This window comes from Ochlerotatus camptorhynchus, unplaced genomic scaffold (genome assembly GCF_037179485.1).
Source record: "Ochlerotatus camptorhynchus isolate MF236.1 unplaced genomic scaffold, CSIRO-AGI_Acam_v1.1 ptg000026l, whole genome shotgun sequence".
NCBI classification, from domain to species: Eukaryota; Metazoa; Arthropoda; class Insecta; order Diptera; family Culicidae; genus Ochlerotatus; species Ochlerotatus camptorhynchus.
In genome coordinates this window covers 114,553-141,301 of record NW_027040518.1, presented here as the reverse complement: position 1 = coordinate 141,301, position 26,749 = coordinate 114,553, and the positions used below count along the sequence as shown (strand labels likewise).

The 26,749-nt window shown below is 41.0% G+C and overlaps 2 protein-coding genes across 3 annotated transcripts; one reads left to right on the top strand and one right to left on the bottom strand.

Annotated features, from left to right (window-relative positions):
- The first annotated feature begins 1,112 nt into the window (after window positions 1-1,112).
- On the top strand, window positions 1,113-12,406 carry LOC135708152 (uncharacterized). Of its 2 annotated transcripts, none has more exons than XM_065230157.1 (5): window positions 1,113-1,332; window positions 1,398-1,567; window positions 1,635-1,745; window positions 11,739-12,064; window positions 12,124-12,406. In XM_065230157.1, the coding sequence occupies exons 1-5, from the start codon at window positions 1,142-1,144 to the stop codon at window positions 12,271-12,273; spliced, it is 948 nt and encodes a 315-aa protein (XP_065086229.1). In that variant the 5' UTR covers window positions 1,113-1,141; the 3' UTR covers window positions 12,274-12,406. The 2 variants fall into 2 exon arrangements, with proteins under 2 accessions (XP_065086229.1, XP_065086221.1); XM_065230149.1 differs by having other exon boundaries at window positions 1,623-1,745.
- A 705-nt stretch (window positions 12,407-13,111) lies between these two features.
- Window positions 13,112-25,891, bottom strand: LOC135708146 (zinc finger protein 718-like). The gene is made up of 6 exons (XM_065230136.1): window positions 25,693-25,891; window positions 25,246-25,624; window positions 24,636-25,188; window positions 24,380-24,575; window positions 23,967-24,319; window positions 13,112-13,717 (listed from the first exon to the last, which is right to left on the bottom strand). The coding sequence occupies exons 1-6, from the start codon at window positions 25,804-25,806 to the stop codon at window positions 13,219-13,221; spliced, it is 2,094 nt and encodes a 697-aa protein (XP_065086208.1). The 5' UTR covers window positions 25,807-25,891; the 3' UTR covers window positions 13,112-13,218.
- Between the last annotated feature and the right edge of the window lie 858 nt (window positions 25,892-26,749).

Below are 26,749 nucleotides of genomic sequence, written 5' to 3'. Positions count from 1 at the left end.
TTATAGAAATAAATAAACAAATCAACAGTATCACTACAGATGCCAGTTGATGAAATGGGAACAATTATTAAAATTTCAGCCTAATGGCAATCGGCCTAAACCCATCACCGTTGTCATTAGCTTGAAAGTAGTGCATTTGACGGACACAGTTGTCACTGAATCCGAATTATTCAATAAATTACGGTAAAATGTTTTCAATATCAAGAAATTAAACTGCGATTTCAAAAGAAATTGCCTACTTTTAGGCGCAGCCGTGCCTTTTAGGACATCTAATCTGCCAGGTTACTTCCAATCACTAAAAAAATGTTTTTCCGAATTATGAAAACATTAGATGTGATAATGGTAATTAGTACTTGTAAGTTACAAGAAGAGGTTGTGAAGTATGTAGTTGATACATAAAACCTGTCGATATTGCTTTCAGTGCGTCACAATCAGCGATTTAACGATTCGTGAGCGCTCACTCTGAGTGAACGCTCGCGAATCATAAGATCGCTGATTGTGACGCTTTGAAAGCGAAATTGACAAGTTTTATGAGTCAAGCACATACTTTACACACTCTTCTTGATACTTACAAGTACAACATATCATTACATCATCTAATGATTTCATAATTCCGAAAAACATTGGTTTACAGCAAGTGAGTGGAAGCAACCCTGTAATTCTGGTATGTTTGCAAAAATCTCACTTCAGAAGGACAGATTCATCATTTCACTTTTAACGGAATACCTCATCAAAAAGGTAGTGGTCGGAGAATATAAAGAGCTTTGCATTCCAAGAAGAAAATTGCCAACATCACCACATACTCAAAATCGAGCTTCACCACTCCAATCAATACCGATCACGTTTTCTCGGTTTCGGATCACTGTGACACGGTGCTATGTGCGGCGATAGTTAGCACCTTTCTGGCGAAGTGAAAATGAAATTTCTCCCTCTATCTAGATCACCCAGATAATAGCCAGTGTCTACGTCGAGCGAACGGTTCTTCTTGTGCAGCATCCCGACCATAATCGATCATTGAATTTTAAGGTGACACACTAAACGGACGCATTACCTAGTTCCGAGGGGTTTGACCTTTCGACCGGGCCGATAGCACAGTGAAAGACAATGAGTTGTAGTACAATTTGGAAGTGAAAAGTGAACTATGAGCGTTGAAATTTTCCATTGGTCAAAAGTGACGAAGAGGGCTAGAATGAAAGTGAAATTAGCTTTAAATGGATTCTTTCTGGGTGTGCTGCTGGTGAGTCATGCAGACGCCGGAGTAATAGAGATCAGCGCATACGGCAACGTTTCCAGGCAAAGAAATGTTGCATTGAGGAATAGTTCTGATGAAAGGTTAATTAACTATGAGGTGGATTGCAAAGGTTATTTATATTCCTAACATGTGGATATCATTCCAGTGCGGGAACTGGCCGGGCGATGAATAATGGGGGCTTTGGAAATATTTTCGATGGAATGCTCACGAAGCCTATAAATTTGGGAACCAGCAGATCCCATGATTCGTATAGCACAAAATACATCGATTATCCTAGCTACAGTCCAGTGGGTCCTCCGAAACCGTTGAAAGTTGGTGAGATTATAATGTTTAGATCAAGGTGTTGAACATTTAACAGATAAATTTATAGCGAATGTTTCAGCTGTGGCCTCGGACCAATCCACCATAGGAGAAGCAAATGATGAAAGCATTTACAACACACTAAAAGATAAACAGGAAAATCGAAAAGGATATCAGTACCAGCAACATAATGGTAAGCATTGTTCATTAATAGATTAACTAAACATAAATTTTACTTTGACGAGTTACTGGTGAAAAGTTTATCAAAATTGTTCAACACATTTCAATGTTGTTGACCATGGAGCTTGAAATAAGAATGAGTATGTAAGGTGAAGGTTCATGGAATCCCTCCAATTCGCGTTTTCACTGGCACTGATCTCGCCATACAGAAGTCATACAGAAGTGAAAACTAAATGAAATGCTTGCTTCTCTGCAGCAGTCATATAGAGTCATTATGAACTTTGTAGATCGCCAGATGTGTGTCCGCGAAATTGCGAAGTAGTATTTTATTGTATGGAAAATGGATTCCGTGAATAGTGTCCTAAAATTACTATAATCAACAGATGCATCTTAATTAAGTGTTTGAAGGGAACTCTAAGCACGAGTAGAACAAAGAAGTTTTTTTTTTCTGAAAAAAAACGTTACTAGGGACCAGGCATGGAAAATCATTTGCATTCATTTCGTGCATTAATTTACATTCATTTGCCTCTAACTTTTTTCTTCAACAGCATTCCGCAAAATGATGTATATAGCTTTTGTATTTTTTGTTATTAACTACAACTTTTGATAACAAATCAAATCCGTATCTCTGATGCATGACGAACCAAAGCGAACAGAAGCCACTACTGTTTTTCAGTGAATCTATTTTACATTCACTGAAAAACAGTAACAAGTTCTGCCCGCTCTACTTCGTGATGCATAAGAGATACAGATTTGAGTTATGAGCAAAAGTTGTAGTTAATAATAAAACCTACAAAAGCTCTATGTTGTTGATGAAAATAGTTAGAGGCAAATGAATGTAAATGAATGTATGAAATGAATGCAAATGATTTTCCATGCCTGCTAGGGACAGATGGCAGCGAAAGAACGTGTTAAAGTTCCACTTACCTTCAGTATAACATGTCTGCTTATTCTTTTTATATTCTCCAATTATCACACACGTTCACTGATTTAGTCTCCCGATTACTTCAAACATGGATTTTGTAAAAGTAACATCAAAATGTTCTCTTCTTAATGTGTTCAATTGATTCTCATCATTCTGATCTGATTCTGATCATTCTCCCAAAATTTGAGTTTATTTTAATGCGAACTCTTACTGCACTGGCCCTTTGAAGTTTATATGGGAATTACTATGGGAAAAGTTCACTTTTTGTTCTCAACGTCATAACACTTCACGATAATAATTTACGGAAAAGCTTACTATCTGCTCATAAAGGATGTACCATTTAAAATCCGCACACACAAAATTCATTTTCAAAATTCGAGTTTTTATCCGATTGTCACCAAATTTTCAGGGAGTAAAAAGAACCAATTGACATAATAGTGTTGACATCATTCATTTAATTTATTTCACCTTAATATCCGGATGCGTGAACCTTGGCCTTAACCCCAGCCATAAGGTTCTGTACGACATGCTTTTTCCATTTCTCCTACATTCTTCACCACTTTAGGTCGTTTTAGAAGGTGCTCCTTCATAATGGCCCAGTATTTTTCTATTGGGCGCAGTTCCAGAGTGTTTGGGGGGTTCAGATCTTTCGGCACGAAATCGACATCATTCGCCTTATACCACTGTAGCACGTCCTCCGACGACGACGACCGTCGTCAGCCTTCAGGAGAGGAAGAAACCGCTTTTGGAGACACTTTTACAAATACACCTGTCCTGTCCAAAGGTGTACTCCGCTTTCCGCAAGTACAAATCGCTTGCCAAATTAAGAACTTCTTGGCGAACATCGACATCTTCTGTATTCAGAGGTTCTCGGGAACTTCACACTTATCCTTGGCAGTCACATACAGGTTTCCTGGAATCTGGTTGAAGTCCGCCTTCACATATGTGTCGTCATCCATTACGCAGCAGTGTGGTTTCGTTAACTTCTGCGTTTCTCGTCATGGTTTGGGGACTTCTGAACCTTTAACGTAAATAGTCCAGCTCGAGTTTTGGTATGCTGCACAAAAGTCTTGCTCACATGCAACTTTTTAGCCACATCTCGAGCTGTGGAGTTCGGTTTCCGTTTAAAGGCCCCAAGCACGCGTTTGTGATCGTTCTCGTTGACCTGATGGCTTTTTTTTTCGGATCTTCGCTTCCGATCAACAGTCAGACGTATTTCGCACCGTTTTATGATACTAGACACCGTGGAATTCGCGATTCCCAACTTTTTTTTTCCGATGGCACGATGCGACAGATCCTTATTCTCAAAGTACTCGTGCAACACTTTTTCGCGCACGCACTGTTCTTTCGTTGCCATTTTGAAGACTTTTGCGCACCTGATAAAATCAAATCACGGAGTGTAAACAATACACATTAAACTATGTCTACGCAAAATTTCAATCAATATTACCCAACGGTTCAGAAGTTAGAGCAATTTGAATGTGTGCGGATTTTAAACGGTAATTTTATCAGCTACAACTTTGCTCAAGGCTACTTTTGATTAGACTTCAAGCAAATAAATTATATTTACAATATGATCCATTTATGCCTTTTCCAAACATTGCAATGGCGCCCCGAAACATATTGCTTCACGCACCATCTAGCATTGAAGAAGGTCAGCAACAATCATATAATTACATCGAGGGGCACTTATTATAGCACTTATTACAAAAATAAAAATCAAATTATTTTCATTAATTACATTTCGTATATAACATGAAAATTTGTCCAACGTGTCAAATAAAATAATATGCGAAAATACATACATTTTAAATATTATGGAAATTTTCAATTGGTTTACCCCTTGGGAAGATAAATAAATACAGTGGTAGCCCTTTTGACCACAGAGGCGCTTTCATCGCTAAAAATTCGGTTCGCCAACTAAGCGAAAGAGTAGATCATATTGTTAATATAATATATTTGCTTCAAGGTAATAAGTTAATATGATTAATCGACTGCTTTCAGGGCAACACTGCATCTTGCACTTATGACATACTAGCTTGGATGTTTTGCCCTATTCTTCGTGCCAAGCACACCAATGTTGCCTACTGAGCAGTATATGGAGCATGTCAGAAGAATTACATCAAAAAGGCTAGATCGATGAGAACAAAAAGTTCACTTTGCCCATAGTAAATCCCATATAAACTTCAAAGGGCCAGCGTAGAATGAGTTCGCATCCAAATGAGCTGAAATTTTGGGAGAATAACCAGAACGTGATTTGAAATCGATTAACCTTGCTGGAGCTAAATCGATATGTGGAGCCACTCTAGTTGTGCTCTTTGGATTACTACACTATTTCCAACAGTTGGCGCATGGAATTCTGAAAAAAAAGTCTGCTTTTCAAACCTCCACACTGAACGAAAACATCCTCTTATGATCGAACGATTATTGTCTCAACCAAGCTCTATTATTATGATCAGATGGTTTTGGATCGTCATCCGATTCATAGCCAAATGGGTTCAAAGCAATTCAAATGATTATCATCCCAAACATGAATGATTTAAGTACGATTTTAGACAACACAAGCTGACACAAATCAACCAGTAAATCATTGAAAATTCAGATGCTTCATCATTCATTCGTAAGGTAATTTTAACGTTTATTGTAAAAATGATGTTTTGGATGCATTTTAACAACATTTTTTTTTCTCTGTTCGGGACATAAAACTACTGCGACCAGTAATTTGATCTATTGTAGTATTTTAACAACATAAAAACTGATAATTGGGTTCTTTAGTTTTGAAAAATGTATCGTTTTTCATACATCATCTGAAAGAGCTTCGTTTTCTGAGCACAGCGATATTTTTTTCGAATCCACACACTTTCATCTCGATTTTTAAATCAAGATTTGAAGCAAAATAATAACTTCACTGTTTGACGCTAAACTAACAAACTGACAGCTCGCTCCCATACAAAGTGAAACCGATGGGCGCTAATAAGGTGATTTTTGCAAATGTAATCGTGCTTATTTAAAATAGTTCCAGTGTACCAAAATTGATGAAATTTTGGGTTTGGGTTCTATTTTTAATGCAGATTACGATTATGCATTTACCTCAATACGCTTAAAGAACCCAATTGTTTTTTAAAATTTGACGACACCTTGCTATGATCTCAAATTTCAGCAAAAGACACCTCTTTATAGCTGTCAAATTTACTTTTGGAAATATTCCCCAAAAATGTATTTTCCGTTTTCTTTTCAGCTGCGTACCAGGCTTTAGAATTGATGAATTTAAGCAAAGGTAAATTGGCCATGCAATACCTAGTTTTCAGATTTGCAACTATAATACTGATGATTTACTAAAAAATATTCCATACGATTTGACAGGTAGCAAAGCGTCATTATAATTTTTCACATAATTTCCATTTGCTGGTCGACCATCACGTAAATTCATCAATTACCTCTATGCTAATACTCTTAGTTTCTGTTTTGAAAATACCCATATTGATGAGAATTTATCAGTTTTTCAAAAACCAAAAATCACCCAATTGGACTTTAGAAAACCGGAAGTCTGTATATTATACTCTAAAACAGCGTAATTAATCCGGCATAACAGATCATTATTATTGCATAACATCCATACAGCAGAGTTGTTGACAGTTTGCATAAAGCCGAAAGTCGTCATTGTTGATTTTAGATTCAAAAAGATAGATTTAAAGGGTCGATGAAATTGGTGAATCATTCGTTTAACAAAAATATCCTTTTGACAGGATCGCCGAATGATAACTTGTATCCAGCTTATGAATAAGTGTATCCTTCCCTGTGCTTTTTGACACTATCTGGATGTTCGAATTTTGACCCCTCCCTTTCCCTCTCCCAGGAACAGAAGAAAATGGAACAACATACGCCCTCCAGTTAGTTTCAAAAAGCACAGTGAAGGATACATTTATTCATACAAACAGGCCGCCATCACCGAGCATGGAAAGCTGGATACGAACAAGATAAAATCCAAAATTTTATCCAAATTTAATATATCTATTGAAGAATCAAAGTGACGATTGACAGGTAACAGATACTCATTAATGGGTAAAATTGTTTAATCATTAATGAGTTAAGCCACTTTTCTTCAAAATGGGTCTTTTTTTACTCATTAATGAGTACTTTCAAGTTAGCGTGTATGACCAGTTTTGGCTTTGCTTTGATTCGCCAATTCTGATCTGGGGGGAGGTGACTGTCAAATACGAACAATAGTCGCCTATCTCGCATAACTAAAGCCCTCTAGTTAAAGTATGGACAACTGTCACCAAAAAACTGAAAAAAAAACTGTTCAACTTTTCACAGACGTTCATACTTTTACCACAGACAAACAGACATAACACTCGCAAGTTGTTCATCGAACAAGCATTTAACGGACAATTTAAAAGTATCGTAGTTGGTCGTACCGCCACCTGTGGCGCGCATAGTCAATTCCCTTGCTTTTGACGTTTACACACTACCGCCATCTTTTCAGCGTACTACCCACCACAGTGTGCTCAACAAATGGCGGTAATGTTTTAGCGACGATGTTTTACAGTGAGAATTATTCAATGTGCTATGTCTGTTTGTCTGTGCTTTTACTGTAGAGCTTTACGCATAACTGGTTCCAAACGACAACAAAACCATTGGCGAATGAAAGCAAAGCCAAAACTTGTCATGCGACACCCAGTTTTTAGATCCGCAATTACAAAAATGATGATGTACTAAAAAAATTATGCAATTTGACAGATATCAAAACGTCATTTCACCCTCTCGCCATCTGTGAGTCAATTAATTATATGATTTGAGTAGTAGCTATACTGAAGATCCGAGAGATGTCGCCCCTTCAGTGGTAGGAAAATCATTTTTGCAGTATGGAGAATATCAGAAAATCCACGATTTGTAACTAAACATGCTTTCACAGAAGGAAACAAATAAACGAGTGTTTACCTTATCACCATAGTAATGTACTCGTGCAATTTTTGTGCATCTAAAACTGCCCATTATGACGATAATGGATAAAAACTGAAAATTCTCATGCATTTCCAAATGGTTTCCTACCATTCCCATACATTCGAAGTGACTGGCCCTCTGGATGTGGATGATGTCAAAAACAACAAAACATGATTAATTGTCACTTTGATTCTTCAATAACCAACGATGGTTTGTTGATGTTTGGAACCAAATTCACGTATGGAAATTCAATGAGCGTAAAAAGGGGAGGCCCAGTATCACAAACGAAGTGACAGACGGAGCGGCTCGAAAACTTTGGTGACTAACCTGCTATTTCAATTTTTCAGTGTACCACATGGCAACACCACTACTACTGGATTGTACCACATGGCAACACAACTGCTGGATTGTACTAGCATTTTCACCAAATGTATTAGAATGTTTTGGTTCTATCTCTTTCACTCTACTCAAAACTGAAATGCATAAAAAATGACAAAATGATACACTCTTTGCACACTGTCAAAGAATCATTGTACACAAAATCAACTTTGTTCAAATCAAAACAAAAAAAACTAACCCATCTGGTGGATGATGGCACAAGCTTCCAAGAAAATTCTATTACAGTGAACCACATTATTTTAATGGATTTCTTCGCCAGTTAGTCGTCTGTCACTTCGTTTGTGGATTAAATGGATGACGGAGTTTGACGTCACACTCCTCAAACGTTTCTACAGCGGGAGATGACAAATTCACTGTGTCTTACATATTTACATCTCATTGATGGATGTTCAGTAGGCCGATTTGACAGCACATCCCGCCCCTGATTCTGATGGTGATCCATTGACTTCTCGCCGCAAGATCTCACTAATACCAACCGGTCGAAACTAACGATTCAAAATTGGCTTACTCCTTGACTAGCCTATTGGTCATAAGCAAATCGATTAACGTACCCCATTCTAGTCGTAATTCTAGTACTACACTATGTTTGTTTTGATTCGCTATGAAAGTTTGACAGATAAAATGAGGGGTTCGTGGATTTTCCTTATGTTTCGAGGGGTGTATCGATTAGCTTGGGACCGAAGATAGTACCAGAGCTGAGCCAAAAAGTTGAGCACGTTTCTTCGGGACCTACTAGTCTTAGAGTTACCTCAATGCTAATACAATCACAAACGAAGTGACAGACGACTAACTGGCGAAGAAATCAATTAAAATAATGTGGTTCGCTGTAATAGAATTTTCTTAAAAGCTTTTGCCATCATGTATTATGTTTTGATTTGAACATAGTTGATTTTGTGTGCAATATGATCTTTGACAGTGTGCAAAGAGTGTATCATTTTGTCATTTTTTTATGCATTTCAGTTTAGAGTAGAGTGAAAGAGATATAACCAAAACATTCTAGTACATTTAGTGTTGCCATGTGCTACAATCCATTAGTAGTGTCACAAACGAAGTGACAGACGGAGCGGCTCGAAAACTTTGGTGACTAACCTTCTATTGCATTTTTTCAGTGTACCACATGGCAACACCACTACTACTGGATTGTACCACATGGCAACACTACTATTGGATTGCACTAGCATTTTCACCAAATGTACTAGACTATTTTGGTTCTATCTCTTTCACTCTACTCAAAACTGAAATGCATAAAAAAATGACAAAATGATACGCACTCTTTGCACACTGTCAAAGAATCATTGTACACAAAATCAACTTTGTTCAAATCAAAACAAAAAAACTAACCCATCTGGTGGATGATGGCACAAGCTTCCAAGAAAATTCTATTACAGTGAACCACATTATTTAAATGGATTTCTTCGCCAGTAAGTCGTCTGTCACTTCGTTTGTGGTAGTGTTGCTATGTGGTACAATCCAGTAGTAGTGGTGTTGCCATGTGGTACACTGAAAAATTGCAATAGCAGGTTAGTCACCAAAGTTTTCGAGCCGCTCCGTCTGTCACTTCGTTTGTGATACAACGTTGCTAGTGTAGCCGTGTAAAATCGATTTGTTTATTATTTTCAACGACGAAATCAGATGTCAAAGTGTTTGACTTGACAGCGGTTTGTTTTCTATTTTCAACCAGCAAAACGCATGTATTAGTGAAACTGCTCACTAATACAAACGGTGGTAGAGAACTCAATGGATGGTGAAACAAACGTCACAACGAATTACACGCACAAATCTAACTAGAGTGGGGCTACCTAATGTTGGGTTAATCAGGTTTAGGTAATTTACATTTGCTTGTGAACAATTTTTTAACTCAAATTTTAGTAGCTTGAACGTAATTAATTTCTATGAGATGACAATACTTGACGATGAATAAGAAGAGTAAGTACATTGCTAACTTCTGGCTGTTTGGCTTCTAAAGTCTGGGCACTATCGAGCAGCTCGCCATTTTATTTTGCTGTATCTCAGTGAAAAAAATTTGCCGAGATTCAGCTAACAAATGGGGATTTTTCCGAGATCTCAGCTAACAAACATAAATTTTGCTGAATCTCGGCAAGTTTTTCACTGAGATGCAGCCAAATGAAATGCCGAGCAGCTCGGTAGTGCCCATCCCGGCAAAAATCTAAGTTTGTTGGTTTCTATTGATCGACCTCAACACCTTCCAGATCAGCAGCCGATCCAAAGCTCCAGCACGACGTTTGCTTTGAACCTTGTGAGCCACACTCTTGTGATCAAGGAACCGCTTGAGTACATTTCCCATGGTAGAAACGGCAGTTTTCAACCACGTCGGGTTTTCTACGTCGATCAGTTTTCTTTTCTCGTCTTCCATCTAGTACGACTTTGTTAATACCACAAACGAAGTGACAGACGACTAACTGGCGAAGAAATCCATTTAAATAATGTGGTTCACTGTAATAGGATTTTCTTGGAAGCTTGTGCCATCATCCACCGGATGGGTTAGTTTTTTTGTTTTGATTTGAACAAAGTTGATTTTGTGTACAATGATTCTTTGACAGTGTGCAAAGAGTGCGTATCATTTTGTCATTTTTTAATGCATTTCAGTTTTGAGTAGAGTGAAAGAGATAGTACCAAAACATTCTAGTACATTTGGTGAAAATGCTAGTTCAATCTAGTAGTAGTGTTGCCATGTGGTACAATCCAGTAGTAGTGGTGTTGCCATGTGGTACACTGAAAAATTGCAATAGCAGGTTAGTCACCAAAGTTTTCGAGCCGCTCCGTCTGTCACTTCGTTTGTGGTTAATACTGTACGTATCGAGACGAAACTTTCACCGCTGAAACACGTGTACTTTCAAAACAAATCGCTGTCAAAACATTCCAAATCCGACCACTGCTATAGAATAAATAAAGGGTCCGGATTATAAGTGAAACAGACTTTAGTTGACAAGCCAATCCGCAGTACCCAGCTTTTAACCAACCTTTTAGGCCTGTATACTCAATATGACCACCATTGATCATGATTTCAAATTATCATGTATTTCAAATATCGCTTTAGTTTGGCTCATTTCAGGACGCCTCTAGTTTTAAGACACGTACTCAACAGAACATGATCCATCAATGTCTTCAGAACGAGTTTAACACATTACACACTTAGATTTTTTTGCCGAGATGGGCACCACCGAGCAGCTCGGCATTTTATTTTGCTGGAAATTCAGCAAAAAATATGTTTGTTAGCTGAGATCTCGGCAAAATTCCCGTTTGTTAGCTGAATCTCGGCAAGTTTTTCACTGAGATCCAGCAAAATAAAATGCCGAGCTGCTCGGTGGTGCCCATCTCGGCGAAAAAATCTAAGTGTGTAGAGCAGTTCCACGCCAACAGACGAAACGATTTTATGTTTGCCTCTCCGAATTCAATGAAACTTCGCATAATTTTTCACTAGGGGCAATTTACAACGCCCTTTTTTTTTTAATGGCGTATTCGATATTTTTCAAGAATCCATAGCATGCGCCAATCGAAATGACGTCTGAGACAAAGTTGTACACTCAAAACATTTATCACATTTCTAATAAATAAAGTTCCAGTTGGAACGGACAGCCAAGAATCACACGAAAAAGGAAGAAAAAGAATATACAGCAATAGTAAATTGCCCTTAAACAACAACGCAAATTACAGCAAAATTTCGTCTGATTTTTGAAAACTGTAACACCGAACTACTTTCACTTTACATTCTTTCAGCTACCTCATTCAACGACTCCAAAGCAAATCCACCCTCATCCCCTCCACCTCCCCCATCACCTTCTCCAGCTCCACCTACCGGAACCATTCCAGTGATACCTGCTGTCGATCACGACCAAGACTTCGACTACGACCGTGACGATACGTCGCCGACAACAAATCTGGCTCCTCTACCACCACCGCCACTGGAATATGGAACCGCTCGAGTCAAAGCCTACAGCTACTTCTACCTCAGTCGAACGCTGTGGTACGTCCCGCTGTACTTTACCTTGTACTTCTGTTTCTACATTCTGATTTTGGTCCTACGGTCGATTGCTAGGCATAAGGTAAGATTGAAGACGGATCTGATCAACTGGATGTAACAATTTCAAATTTATCTCTCAAGGTCTCTTATCCCAACAATTTCACCGGAACTTCAAGATCGCTACAGGACATGCAATTCATAACGAACGAACAAGCAGTTCAAAAGGCGGATATGTTGACGACCTTCGTGATGAAACAGATCGACGATTTCAAAGAGAAAAATATAGGATAAGGCAACGACTAGGGTAACGACGGTAGAGTAGATGAGAATGTACAACAATTGATCACTTGACATGTTTCGAAATGTTCGATTCTGATGATGTTCCGTTATCAACGACTGCGAACATGTGGAAGATGTTTACTGAACAATGACTGGTTGTACCAATAAAGCATTGCCATTTAAATATAGTAAACCAGTGCCATTAAGGAAAGAACTGCCCATCTAGTGTATGTATGTATTGTGGACCTGGAACCATCGACAAACCGACATGACACTTAATTCTGACTTATGCCCGGATTTTTTGATCTAGATAAAAATAATTTGTCCAGAATAGATCAGACATGAACCAATTCATAACTTTTGCATGCAGGTTCATGGCTTAGCTATATATTTTCCGCGAACACGGAGCCAGATGTCAGTAGTGTGCTTTGGTCAGAAATTTTATTGATTTAGCTATGGTCATTCATGTCGATTTGTCGGTGCTGGAACTTCCCAAGCATACACTAATATTGATGATGTCAAAAAATTAAATATTGTCAATACCGATGTATTGACATCAATATAGAATCTTATCGTCAAAGCAATCGTGTAGGATGGTGCCAATTCAGAGAAAAATTAACATTTGGCGTCAGATTATCAGATTTAATATCATGTTATGGCTGTCAGTTGGGTCGAATTATTTTCCCTGAAACGGCAATATGTTCATCAACATTTTCGTCGTCAATATTTGCATCAATACTTTTGGTTTACAAGGATTTCTTTCCAAAACCAACACGCAAATCAGCAACTCTTTACTTCTTGGTTAAATATATTAGTAATCATTAGTGTAGAACGAACTTTGATAAACGTAAGCAAAAACAAACATAAAATCCGTTTCGGAAAATCGAAACAACTGAAATAAATGACTGAATCGACAGAGGAAAGAATATCCAACATTATAACTCAAACTTACCGCTCTCACAGGTTGCTGGTCGCAATGAGCTGCAAGGGCGGAAGACTAACCATATCGGATACGGTTAACTGGAGTTGTTCCGTGGGTGGTGGTGGTATCGGTGCCACCGCACCCGGCTCCTGTTGCACCACAATTGACTGGAAACCGCGACCATGATCGGGCTGTTCACCATTTGCAGCAATACAGGCGCCGCCGGGGGCTTCGTGTTTGATGCATGACGTCGATAGGATATTCAGCGGGGGTGGTTCGCTTTGCGAGTGAAAGTAGGCAGTAACCAGCCGAACGCCCCGGTGCAGCATCATCTCGTCGGTGCTCGGTGCATCGACCAAGCTGGACGGGGTCGGAGAGGTTGCAATTATCGTCGCCTGATGTTGCTGTTGTTGACTTGCGGTAGAGGACGACGGCGATATGGCGATAGCATCGGTTGGTGGTTGCTGGTTCAGTGCCGCTGCTGTGGTGGGAGTGGATGTTGGTGCACCCGGAAGCGATGTTATTTGATGTGGTCTGTGCAAAAAAAAAAGCAGACAGAGAAGGTGAGGCGTTACAAAGGATTCAGTGTTTTTTTTCATGGAAAAGGGGGTTTCCAAGTAGTGGTGTTCTAGCGGAACCAGGGAAGTAAAGCATCCGTTTCATATGATAACGTAAATGTATTAAATTTCACCCCCCAAAACAGATCAATTTGGTTTGCTAATCGCCCCGATTGTATGTGGAGATCTACGGAGCCTATAGATAATCGAGTCCGATATGTGTTAAAGTTACGGGCATAGCCCCTCAACTTGGCTGTTCAAGCAAATAAATCCTTTTTCTGCAATAAATCCCATGAAAGTTATGAATAAAGTTGTTAGTGGAATGCTCATAAGAGCAAAAAAGGGGATTATTGCCCATTTGATTCCACTGAGTATTTTGTATCCACGACAGATACGTATTTCGACTACAATTTACTAAGTAAAAAAATACTACTGAAATCTTCTTCTGGTTGAGGAGGAGCAAGGAGAAACGGCTCCGGCGGATTCATCGGTATTGAAGGTGGACGGGAAGGCGAAACCCATTGTGTGCTACCACTGCCAGAAGGTTGGTCACAAGAAGCGGGACTGCAGAATGTGGCAGAAGCAAAACCAGAATGACGTTTCTAGAAGCGAAAAATCGGTTGCCAAAGAAACTAAGCAATGCTAATGGAGATTTTGAATTGCACTGTTTCAGCTCCGGAAATGCCTGACGAGACAACGAATCCCTACTCCAACGCTTTTTCAAGACTGGATGGATTTTTTGGCTCTAGAACGTACATGCTGGCACAGCGAAGCAAACTAATGAGCATGGTACAAGAATCAGACGAAGGCAACAATCTGTTTGTAAGGCGTGTTGGAGCCGCAGCTTAACGGTGTGGTTATTCGGGAGATGAAGAAATGGAAGCAGTTGTGCGAACCATAACAAAAGGGAATATCGATAGTCGAGTTCGTGTATTAGCTAACAGGAATTGGGTGAACCAGGGATCACTCAAGGACCTCATTGACCTAGTACGTGATCGAGACATTGAAAAGCTGAATGAGGGAGAGTTCCAGAGAAACCGAAATCGTCACGCAACAGTAGCGTCTGTTAACAATTGCCCAGCATCGAAATCAACAACAAAGAGGAGAAAAAATCACACCCAATTCGTTGGACGTTCCCTAATAAAAATTGTATGGTTAATTTGCTTAACGACGTGTTCTGGGTATCATCCAAACCATTTGTGGAATAGTTCAATGATTTGGGTTATCGTTCGTTTATGGTTATTTTTATTAGGGTTGGCCTGGCTGGAACCGTCCTACCAGATACCGCTTCGGAGATGCACGTAGAGGCAATTTTGGACAAGGAACGTCAAGAGGTTCTGCAAATTTGGGAACCAGTGTTTGCTGGAGGTGTGCCGAATTTGTGCGCGTAAAGGTCATCTCGCTCGCACATGTCCTTCCCGTGGTTCTCAGCGGCCGCTGAAACGTCGATTGCACGGTAAGAAAAAAGTACCCAACAGCCAGTTCACTTTTACCTACTTTTGACTAGTTTGTCTCCTTTTCTCCTTCTAATGTTGTCAAAAGCGGAGGAGCAAAACCACCCAACAGGGGTAATAAAGTGTGGGAACCCAACGTTGAGTATAATCATATTTACCTACTGTTGGGTACAGCAAACTTACTTTTGGTTAAAAAGCCAGTGGAAAATTCCATACGAACTGCACACAAGTAAATGAAAATTACTTTGACCCGCTTTACCTACTTATGGGTTCCTGCACTGTACCAACAATCAATACGAAACTAACGATTTTAAATTGGCTCACTACTTGACTAGCCTATTGGTCACAAGCAAACGATTAACGTATCCCATTCTCTCGAAATTCTACTACTACACAATGTTTGTTTTGATTCGCTATGAAAGTTTGACAGATAAAATGAGGGGTTAGTGGATTTTCCTATGTTTCGAGGGGTGAATCGATTAGCTTGGGACCGGAGATAGTACCAGAGCTGAGCCAAAAAGCTTAGCACGTTTCTTCGGAACCTTCTGGTCTTAGAGTTACCTCTATGGTATTCATTATTCATGAACATTTAGCGTTCATGATTAGTAAACATTGCCCGCAGCTTGTGTCACTTTTTCTCGAGTGAGTGAACTCAAATTCATCGGTGCACTCGGCAATACCGATGAAGACACCAAGGAAAATCCTAAGATCAAACCTTCAAAAGTAAAGCTGAGTTCCGAAATAATTTCAAGCTGCTCCACGGAAAGTGGCAACGAAACGACTGTTGTGAACAAAGTCGAAAAGTTGGATTCATTACCAGATGAAAGTAATGCCATAATTGCAGCCCAGGTAGCAGGAGTTGACATTAAGTTCTTAGTTGACGCTGGTGCTCAAGTCATAACCAAAGTTTATTTCGAGAGGATCTTGGCCGAAGAAACTTCCGCGCGTAAGTTGTATGACTTGTTTTATGCAACAGATAGACCATTAAAAGCATACGCGTCTAAGGGAGATATTGAAGTTATCGCGACGTTTTCAGCTGAGTTGTTCATTTCCGAAGATGGGCCGATATTTATAGAGAAATTCTACTGAAGCCAAATCATTGCTTGGCTTTAATACGTCGGCTAGATACAGTGTCCTTGCGGTTGGTTTGAAGGTACCTGTCGGTGGGTTCAACGTGTTGTGTTGCCCGGTGAGCTATTAGCATTATCAGCATCTGAACTGTTCCCGCGGTTCAATGTTCCACCTGTATCACTTTGGTACAACAAGGAAATGCCACTAGCGCGAAACGTTTTTACGTTTATAGCAACAATCAATACGAAACTATCGATTTGAAATTGGCTCACTACTTGACGAGCCTATTGATTCCAAGCAAATAGATTAACGTACCCCATTTTGGACGAAATTCTAGTACTACACTGTGTTTGTTTTGATTAGCTTTGAAAGTTTGACAGATAAAATGAGGGGTTCATGGATTTTCCTATGTTTCGAGGGGTACATCGATTAGCTTGGGACTGAAGATAGTACCAGAGCTGAGCCAAAAAGTTGAGCACGTTTCTTCGGGACCTGGTCTTAGAATTCGCTCTATGTAAATACCATAGAGGTAACTCTAAGACCACTGGGTCCCGAAGAAAATCATTATTATTTTTGGCTCACTCAGTACCAGAACAACGGTCCCAAGCAGTCCCAAGCTATTTCACTCACCCCTGCATGTTCTGCATGAATCCACACACCCCTGATGTTATCTGTCAAACTTTCATAGCGAATCAAAACAAACATAGTGTAGCAATAGAATTTCAACTAGAATAGGGTACGTTAATCGTTTGCTTGGGACCAATAGGCTACTAAAGTGGTGAGCCAATTTAAAATCGTTAGTTTCGTATTGATTGTTGTAAATACCCCCTGTTTATAAGGAGCGAACAAAGCAAAAGCTAGCTGAATTGCTGTCGTCAGGTATTATCGAAGTCGTGTCTCCGGACATGGACAGATCTTTTTGCTCTACGCTACTGGTTGTACCCAAAGGCAAGGACAATATTCGGTTAGCTGTAGACTTGAGAGGTCCTAACCGGTGTATCAACAGAACTCCATTCAAAATGCCGACATTTGATTCGATTTTCCTTGAGCTTCATGGCACTGGTTCTCTACGATTGATTTAACCAACGCTTTTTTTCACGTAGAATTAGATCAGGGTCTCCGCCATTTTACGAACTTTTTCACTGGAGATGGTGTTTACCGGTACTATAGGCTTCCATTTGGATTGTGCAATGCACCAGACATATTTCAGGAAATGCTGCAGTCTATAGTACTCACAGGCTGCAGAGGAACCATCAACTACTTAGATGATATTCTTGTGTCAGACAAGACTAAGGAAGAGCACGATGCCAACCTCAAGAATGTAATGGACTGTCTCAACAATTACAACGTTAAGATCAATTTGGACAAGTGTGCAATTGGCAAAACATCTGTAAAATTCCTGGGGTTCATTCTATCGGCTAATAACTGGAGTGTAGAAAATGAAAAAGTTAAGACATTGCAGAGTTTCCCGAGACCACAAACACAAGTCGAGGTGAAAAGCTTTCTCGGAATAGCCATCTTCAATCGGGTAGACAGGATCTGGAGACTACGGGAGTTGGCCAAATCAGACAAGTTTTATTGGAGCGAAGATCTTGAAATGGAGTTCGAGTTTTTGAAGAATGAAGCGTGGAAGACGGTTGATAAACTAGGATGTTATAGCTGCGATGACGAGACTGAGGTTTTCGTTGATGCTTCGCCCTATGGATTGGGCGCCGTTTTGGTACAGTACAATTCAGAATCAAATCCACGAGTGATTGCTTGCGCTTCAAAAGCCCGAGAAAAAGGATCCACAAACCCAGAAGAGGCGTTAGAGATGGTATGGGGTGTCGAAAGATTTGCGATGCATTTGATTAGCAAATTTTTCGTCATTCGATCGGATGCTGAGTCAAATGAATTCATATTCAATGGATTGCACAGAATAGGAAAACGTGCCGTATCACGGGCAGTGGCTGGTCCGGAGAAGGATTTGTGGAAGCGTGTACGAAAACGACGTGTGGGAGTTGACGACCTTGCCGACTGGTAAGAAAACCAGTGGATGTCGCTGGATTTTCAAAAAGAAAACGGACGAGAATGGAAGGGTCATCCGACACAAGCCGCGGCTAGTTGTGCAAGCCTTCACGCAGACATATGGAGTCAACTATGATAAAATTTTTGCTCCCGTGGTGAAGCAAGTAACGTTCCGAGCACTATTCTCCGTCGCCTGCCAGAAGAAGCTTCTCATCAAGTATGCTTATGTCAAGACAGCGTACCTGAATGGAGACCTGCAAGAAGCAATCTACATGCGGCTGCCTTTCGGATGCACAGCGGATGGAGAAAACGTCGTCTGTTGTCTTCGCAAAGGATTATACGGGCTGAAGCAAACCGCAAGTATTTGGAAACACAAATTGAACAAAAGGCTCAAACAAATGAGATTCAAGCCGTCCAAGAAAGATTGCCTCTGCGTCAGGCAGAACAGAGGTAAGATCGTCTACATTGCTGTATACGTTGACGATTTCGTTACAGCATGCGAGACTGAAAATGACTATAAGGTCATCATTAATGAACTGAACCAGCATTTGACGGTGACATCACTTGTGGATATCAAGCACTACCTTGGTATCCAGGTATTTCGTTCCGAGAAGCATATTGGACTAAGTCAGAGAGCCTACATAAAAAACTTCTGATCAGATTCGGTTTGGAAAACGCGAAGCCTTCGACAATTCCATTGGACCTCGACCACCTACATCTAAAGGAGGAGATCCCGCTGCTCAATAACCAACAGTACGCCAGTTTGATTGGTGGGTTGTTGTACGTGACCATGTGTACTCGACCTGATGTTGCATTCTGGGGAGAAAACAAGTTGCCCGTCGCAGGTTGATTTGGTGGAGGTGAAGCGTATTCTGAGGTATCTGAAAGGAATCATCGACCACGAAATAATCCTGGGAGCCGATTCCACGCAATTGGAGCTACGTGTCAAACACCGGCTACTTGATCCGGTACGCAGACGGTATGATCGGATGGTGTTCCAGGAAACAAGATTGCGTAACTTTGAGCAGTTCGGAATCCGACTACGGAATCCAATGAGTTATGCTGGATTTTAAGGATATTCGACGATTTGGAAGTCCACACTCAGCTACCAATCACTGTGAACAAAAATAACCAAAGCGCCATCAAGCAACTCGAATACAGCTCTAGCGAACGATGTTCGAAGCATGTTGCCACGACTCGACACTCCAACAAACGAAATGATTTCAGATATGATGAAGAAGCCTCTTCAACGTATCTAGCAAACACGGTTCCGGGAGGCGGCCATGATTATTTCGTCGAGGAGGAATATTAGAGGTGAAAACCTAGCAAGCGACGAGTAATCACAATAGCCTGGAAATAAATATAGGATAGGTTTTTAATTAAGATTCATTCCAAGTGTGTCTACCATCCAGGTGAGACGACCGCTCATTGTGTGGATTGCTTTCTCACAGATTAGTTGGAAAAGAGTGTGTGAATTCAATGGGAGAACCACACACTCTTTGTCGAGCGTTGTGAGATGCATGTACAAAGTTGCTTTGCTAACGCTCTGAGGTGCTTTCCACCCTGCATCCAAGCGTAAGGCCGAGGCCACTAGGGCAAATCAGTGCTAAAATTTGAAAATGGCACAAAAGCCATTTGTAAACAAATGGTTTGTGGGCCCTTTACTCACTACTTGAAGTACACCCACGCGACACAACAGCAACATCGGGTAGGGGAAATTTTCCCCTTCCTGACGATGCTGTTGGTTTGCGTGGGCGTTCTTCGGGTAGCGAGTAAAGGGGCCACAAACCATTTGTTTACAAATGGCTTTTGTGCCGTTTTCAAATGTTAGCACTGAAATGATTAATTTTATCGAAATTGAAATTTCTCTTAAGTTTGCGCCAGCAAAGTCCGATTAGCATATTTTCCTGCCTTTCCCCGAAATTATAAAAAAAAAATCCCGGTTGAACGATGTATATTTGAATTAAGCATAAAACCAAACGCGATTGAGCCTAAAGGATCGGTAGGTTAGATAAGTCATTACAACGATAGCTAAATTTGTCTATGTACCAACTACCTTGAAAACTCGTATTATACTCTTCACATAATTTCGTTGGTATGTTCTCACGAATTATCGTCAAAATCATAACCACAAAGTTCTTTTCAAAACTAATTCAAAATAAATTTTAAAATCGCTTAGATTCACTTGAAATTTTCTTTATAACAGTTCAGAAATTCTAAGCAGGACACTCCTACCAAAATGCAATTCATCTTAAGATAAACATCGAATTTTTAATTATTCTTTCACAAATTTACGAAATTATTATATTGCCTGAATATGATTATAAAAAAAGCCTAATTATGTAATAAATTAGATTAAATTCTCCATAAAAATTTTATGTAAGTCACCATAGAGAAGTCTTGAAATTCTGTTCAAACCTGTCAATATTCTTCTCGGAGGTCCAGCCTGGTGTCATGTGCATCCCTACAAACAACCAAGACAATAACCTAATCGTAAACAAACAAAGTCATTTCCTTCAGCCTGAACAAAGTTCATAGCATCAAATTACAAATAATGCAATTGTAACCATATGCGTCGATTGCGCCACAACGTTAGCTCGACTGTCCGTATTTTCACTCGAGTTCTCGATTCGATTTTGTTTCGTTTAGTGCTGTCGCGTTGCGCCGTGGAAGTGTCGCCACCTTCTCGCGTTCTGGCAAGTTTACTTGAACCTGCAAACACGTAACAAATGGTGCGTAAACGTGCCAATGAGTCAGCAGCGGGCCCTTCAAAGAAGATGCTAATCAAGCCCAGCGCGTCGCAGGATGACGCCGGAAAACGAGAACTGCAAGCCAACCAGTATGCAGTACTCCCGGAAGGAAATGGCGATGGTGACACCGTTCTCATTGCAAGACGAGAGCGGATTCCCCCGCTTTTCACGCCGATGAAGAATGTTGCCAAGCTGGGTGCCGAACTGGCAAAACATAAGCTGCTGCCTCGCTTCAAGCTTTGCAGCATCGGTACCAAAATCATGTGCTCCAGCCTGGAGGAGTACAAACAAATAGGATGTCATGCATTTCACGAAGGGATCCACCAGTCTTGCAGCTCTGAGATCCAAAATCCGGGACCTGTTTCAGGTCATCATCAGTTGGGAGCATTACAAACTCCAACATCGTGATGTAACGCATTGTATGAACTGCCTCTCACATGGCCATGGCACCAAAAACTGCCACGTGAATACAAACTGCGGCAAGTGTGCTAGAACTCACTCAACTGCGTCCTGTGAGCAAGATGATGACATCGAGCCAATGTGTGTCAACTGCGGTGGAAACCACCAAGCCTCCAATCGCGGATGTCCCAAGCGAGTGGAGTTCATTAATAACCGTCGGAAGGCCACAATCAACTACCAGCTCGGTCGCCTCCGTAATCATCGTTCGCCTCCTGTACTCACGGAAGTCCAGTACCCAGCTCTCCAACCCCGTCGACATGTTCCGAACCTAACCCCGCTTCCGCTCAACAACCAACAAGCCAATCCTGCGAGTATCCAAATGGTTCCCAACAGTCGGACAGTTCAGCATCGTCTCGCTGCTGCTGCAGCCCAGCCAATTCCAGGTTCATCCACCGCCCCTGGTTTATCATACGCTGGTGCTGTCGACGATTCTCCGTTCACCTCGGAGGAACTTGTGGCCGAGGTCATCATCATCATGCGCACCTACAAGACTCGATCTAAACACTTCATGCTGCCTTGTCACTCGTCACCAAGTATGAACTGTGAAGCTATAAAAATTGCAAATTGGAACGCTTGCTCACTGACGAACAAGCATAGAGAGCTACTCGATTTCCTCAACACCAAGGAGGTCGACATTGCTATCATCACCGAGACGCATTTGAAGCCCGAACTTAACGTATGCCTTCCCGACTTCCGGCTCGTCAGACTTGATTGCACCTGCTCTGGAGGTGGAGGAGTGGCCATCGCTGCAAGACGGAACATCAGTTGCCGGCTGCTACCAGACTTCCAGCTGAAAACAATTGAAGCCATCGGAGTGGAGGTGAGTACATCACTTGGCCCAATCACCATCATCGCGGCCGACTGCCCCAAGCAAACCAACATCAGGGACGGGTCGTCAGTGGCCCTCCGGAAAGACATAATCAAACTCACCCGGAGGAGCGGGAACTTTATCATCGCTGGCGATCTGAAGGCAAAACACCAAGCTTGGGGCAACGGTCGGAGCAATAGAAACGGCATCATCCTCAATGAAGACCTGCAAGAGGGCCACTATACCATCTTGGCCCCGGACTCTCCCACCCGGTTGAGTCGGTCTGGGGTCCATGCGACCATCGACATCTTCGTAAGCAACATGGGACACAACGTCTCGCAACCTGTGGCATTCCAGGAGCTGAGCTCGGACCACTACTAAGCTTGCTGTTTACAAACAAATCATCCTTCCTGTAATCGAGTACGGTATGCCAATCTGGGAGAGTTGCGCAAAATGTCGTCACCTTGAACTCCAAAGGATCCAGAACAAGATACTTAGGATGGTCCTAAACAGTCCCTGGCAGGAATTCAGACCTTTGAAGAACGGAGAGTATTCATCCTGGAAAGGTTCAGAGACACCTGTCTGAGATGAAATCATCAGATCATACGGGATCTAGCACGTTAGGTTAAGTTATACTCGTAGTTAGGTAGGTTATCACTTTTTTTCAATTCAAATAAAACACATCCCTGAAGGGGTATTCTGTAAACTAGTTGAAAAACGCAAATATTAAATTAGAATATCAAATTAAACAAAGATGAAGAGCCAGGTAGGCTAATCAATTAATATGATAAATCAATGTACTACCAATGTACTAAACAGAAATAAACATAATTTTACTACTACAACATACACACACCCATTTTATCGATCAGCAGTCAAACTCCCTTTACTGCGGTCGTTACTGGTAGATAATTTTTATTAGTCTGGATAAGTTTGGATACCGCATGAACAAAGAAAGCCCTTCTTCCATTTGAAGTCTGCTCGATCGAAAAATGTGATATTCAAACCTGCTACACTGGGTTGTAGGGCTGGAAACCAACCGGAATATGGCGAAGTTGAACAGTACGTTCAGGCTCATGGCTATGCGAGTCGTGAGCGCGAACAGAACCATCTCGGCGGAAGCACTATGCGTTATCGCCGGAATGGTCCCTATCGGTATCACTTTGGTGGAGGACAGCGAATGCTACAAGCAGAAAGCAACCAGAGGAATACGGAAAATGGTGAGTGGAATCGATTGCCAACTGGCAGCAGGAATGGGACACGGCAGAGAACTGTAAGTGGACACAAAGGCTTAAGCCGATTCTCTCCATCTGGGTGAACAGAAAGCATGAAGAGATTAACTTCCACCTGATGCAATTCCTATCTGGTCATGGTTCGGACACGGAAGGTTACCCCTTTGTCCCAAGTGTCCTAGATTCGAGGCAGTGCGAACGGAGCTCCCTGCCCTTAACGTGGAGAATGTCGTCGATGAAATGTGCCGAAAGCAGGGTACCTGGAATGACATCAGCAGGATGGAGAGATGAGCAACAATCTCGGAACGTCATTTAGCGCTGAGCCTAAGAGAAGTGCACGAGCATAGCCCAGCGAAAGTGAAGAAACGATAAGCGAACTAGCAGTGCATGAACATCGGTGGTTTTACGTTTGTGTGCCTGGTACGTAGCAGTAATAGGTACTCACTTCGGCTGCAGTTGCTCCAGCTTGGGAATGTTGGTGGCATGCGTCTGTTTCCCCGAGGCTTCCAGCGCGGCCAGCTCCATCGGATGTGCCTTCTTCTTGTGACTCCGACAGTTGGACCCATTAGCGAAGGTTTTCTCACAAAACGGACACTGATACGGTCGTAGTCCGGTGTGCAGGATCAGATGATTCTTCAACGCTTTTGATCGTTTGTATTCGTTCCCACAGTACTGACACTTGAATCTCTTCTGGTCCGAATGCACAACCATGTGCATCTTCAACGTTCGTTTTGTGTTCAGCTGAAGACCACAGTGGGGACACACGTACAGAGTGTCATTATGGATGTCCTCGTGAGTCTAGAAAAGGAATGTTTCAATGTTAGATGATGATTCATTTGATCAAGGGACATGAAATACTTTTAAACGAGGGAGATTTTTAAACTTTTTGGGGCAATGGGCACACTGGTATGGTTTATCATCACTGTGGGTAATTTGATGCTCCTTCAAAGCACCCTTGGTTCCAAATGCCTTTCCGCATTCTTCGCAAATGTACGGTCGCTCCCCTATATGAACAGCTTTTATGTGAGCCTGTACGTTGACTAATTTGCTGAATCTATAAGTGGAAAATCAAGTTGAGTTTAAATTTAATTCCACAATCCTACAAAAAGGTTACTTTTTATCACAATATTTGCAAGCATGAACCAACTTTTGATCGCTTGGTAGATGTACCGATTCGTGCAATTTTGCTTTACGTTCCGATGGAAACCGCTTCGGACAAGCCGAACAAGCAAAGGACAGCTCTTTGGAGTCCGGATGCTTGTTCTGCAAATGCAGCACGTAAAGCGACCGAGTACGGAACGATGTATCACAGGTATCACATCTTGTTTTCTGACTAAGTTTGCCTCTATTGTTCGGAGATTTAGAGCTTGATTTTGGATGCATTTTCCGCTTGGCAACCTTTTTGGTTTGGTGCATTTCCTCCATTGCATCCGTTTCGCTTTCGGATCCTAGCTCTTCTTTGACATTGTAATCTTCGTCGTAGTGATCATCATGTTCATCATCGGAATCTTCATGCATTAATGGTACATTACTGTCTAGTTCGGTGAAACCCTCCATTGACAAAGATGTGAGAAGTCGATCATCTTCAACGATGTTTACCATCATATCATCCTTTGCACACTCAAAATCCTTATTGGATATCCTTACATCTTCTTTCGACGCTTGCTCTGCAAATAGCAAACCTTCAGACAAAACATCAGTGAAAAATGAATATTAGGACTTACTTTTTCGTTTACCAGTGGGAATTTTCTCAATCTTCAGCTCAACCAGCTCAGGTTCCACCAGGTCACTAGTATGCACTCCCTGGTCGAATGTAGTCGCCCCTACACATACATCCGGTGCAGCGGTCGGAACCAACCCGGAAACCAGCGACTTCTCTTCTGGAGCCTCGTCGACAGCCGTTAAAATGGAATCACTCATGAATCGAAATCGCAAATCCTGGACATCACTTTCTAGGAGTTCATCGTCCTCGGTACTGATTGCGCAAAGCTCCACCAGCATCTTGCTCGTCTGGAGGCACCGTTCCTTGAAACGCTCCAACTTGTTCACGAAGATGTAGCACTCTTCGCAGATACAAATGCACACATCGCTGAGTTCATGCAACTAAAATTCAAGTATTACATGATAAACTATAAAGCAACCATCCAGGAAAATGATAGTAGCGAATTTACCGAAAATTTGAAATGCCTCAAAGTGATTTCGTTGAGCTCGTCGAGCGATTCCAGCTTGAAAACTGCACACTCGTTCGCACACAAGCGGCACCAGTTTCTCCAGTTGCTCAACATTGCTGGGCACAACTAGCACAAACAGGGTACACTTTAAAACACAATAATTTAGAAACAATTTGGGCAAAATACGTAAAACATTGGAACAATCACAAAAATTCACAAATGTAAACAACTTTTCTAATCAGCGAATGACGTTTCATATTAACATCAACATCGCCCGCACAGAAATAGCGAGGGCTCACTTCGACCACGACATCAAGGGGTGGTCCGATTGACAAATTGCTGCGAAACTTTTCCTATCTTTTGCCACCTACATTTCGAAGTGTGAACCTAAGTGTGTACTGTGAACTACACTCTGCGTGATAAATTTCACGGACAATGAGGCCACTCAAATTGACTTGGATTCGACTCACTTGGGTTGTTGCATTTCGAAACAACATACTGGTTTGTATACATCATCTGAATGAGCTTTGGTTTCTGAACACAACTATATTTGTATCGATCCCATAGACATTCATCTCGATTTTTAAATCAAGATTTAAATTTTTAATTTTTGGCACTAAATACAGGGGCGCTAAGATGGTGATTTTTTATAATACAAACGCACTTTGATCAGTACCCGCTGATCATAATGAAATCTTTATTTTTGTAAATATTGTAATTGCGTTGGTTATTACCTAATGCTAATCTTAAGTCAAAAACTAAAGCTAAATCCTAAAACTAGTGAACTTACATTCACTAAATTACAACTAAGGGTCTGTTCATTAACTACGTAGACAGTTTTTTAGGATTATTATTATGAAATAAATATATGTTCTACAAAATTATACGTCAATCTATAGTTTTCAATCTTTGTATGCTAGAAAAATATAACATTGTGAATAAATTGTATGATTTTTTGGCGAACGCGTCCTCCATTAATAGAAACACTGTTCCAGTAGTTGTGGTAGTTGCTAACTTTGGTTCCTATAATAGTGGGTTGCATTGGTTTCTTATGGTA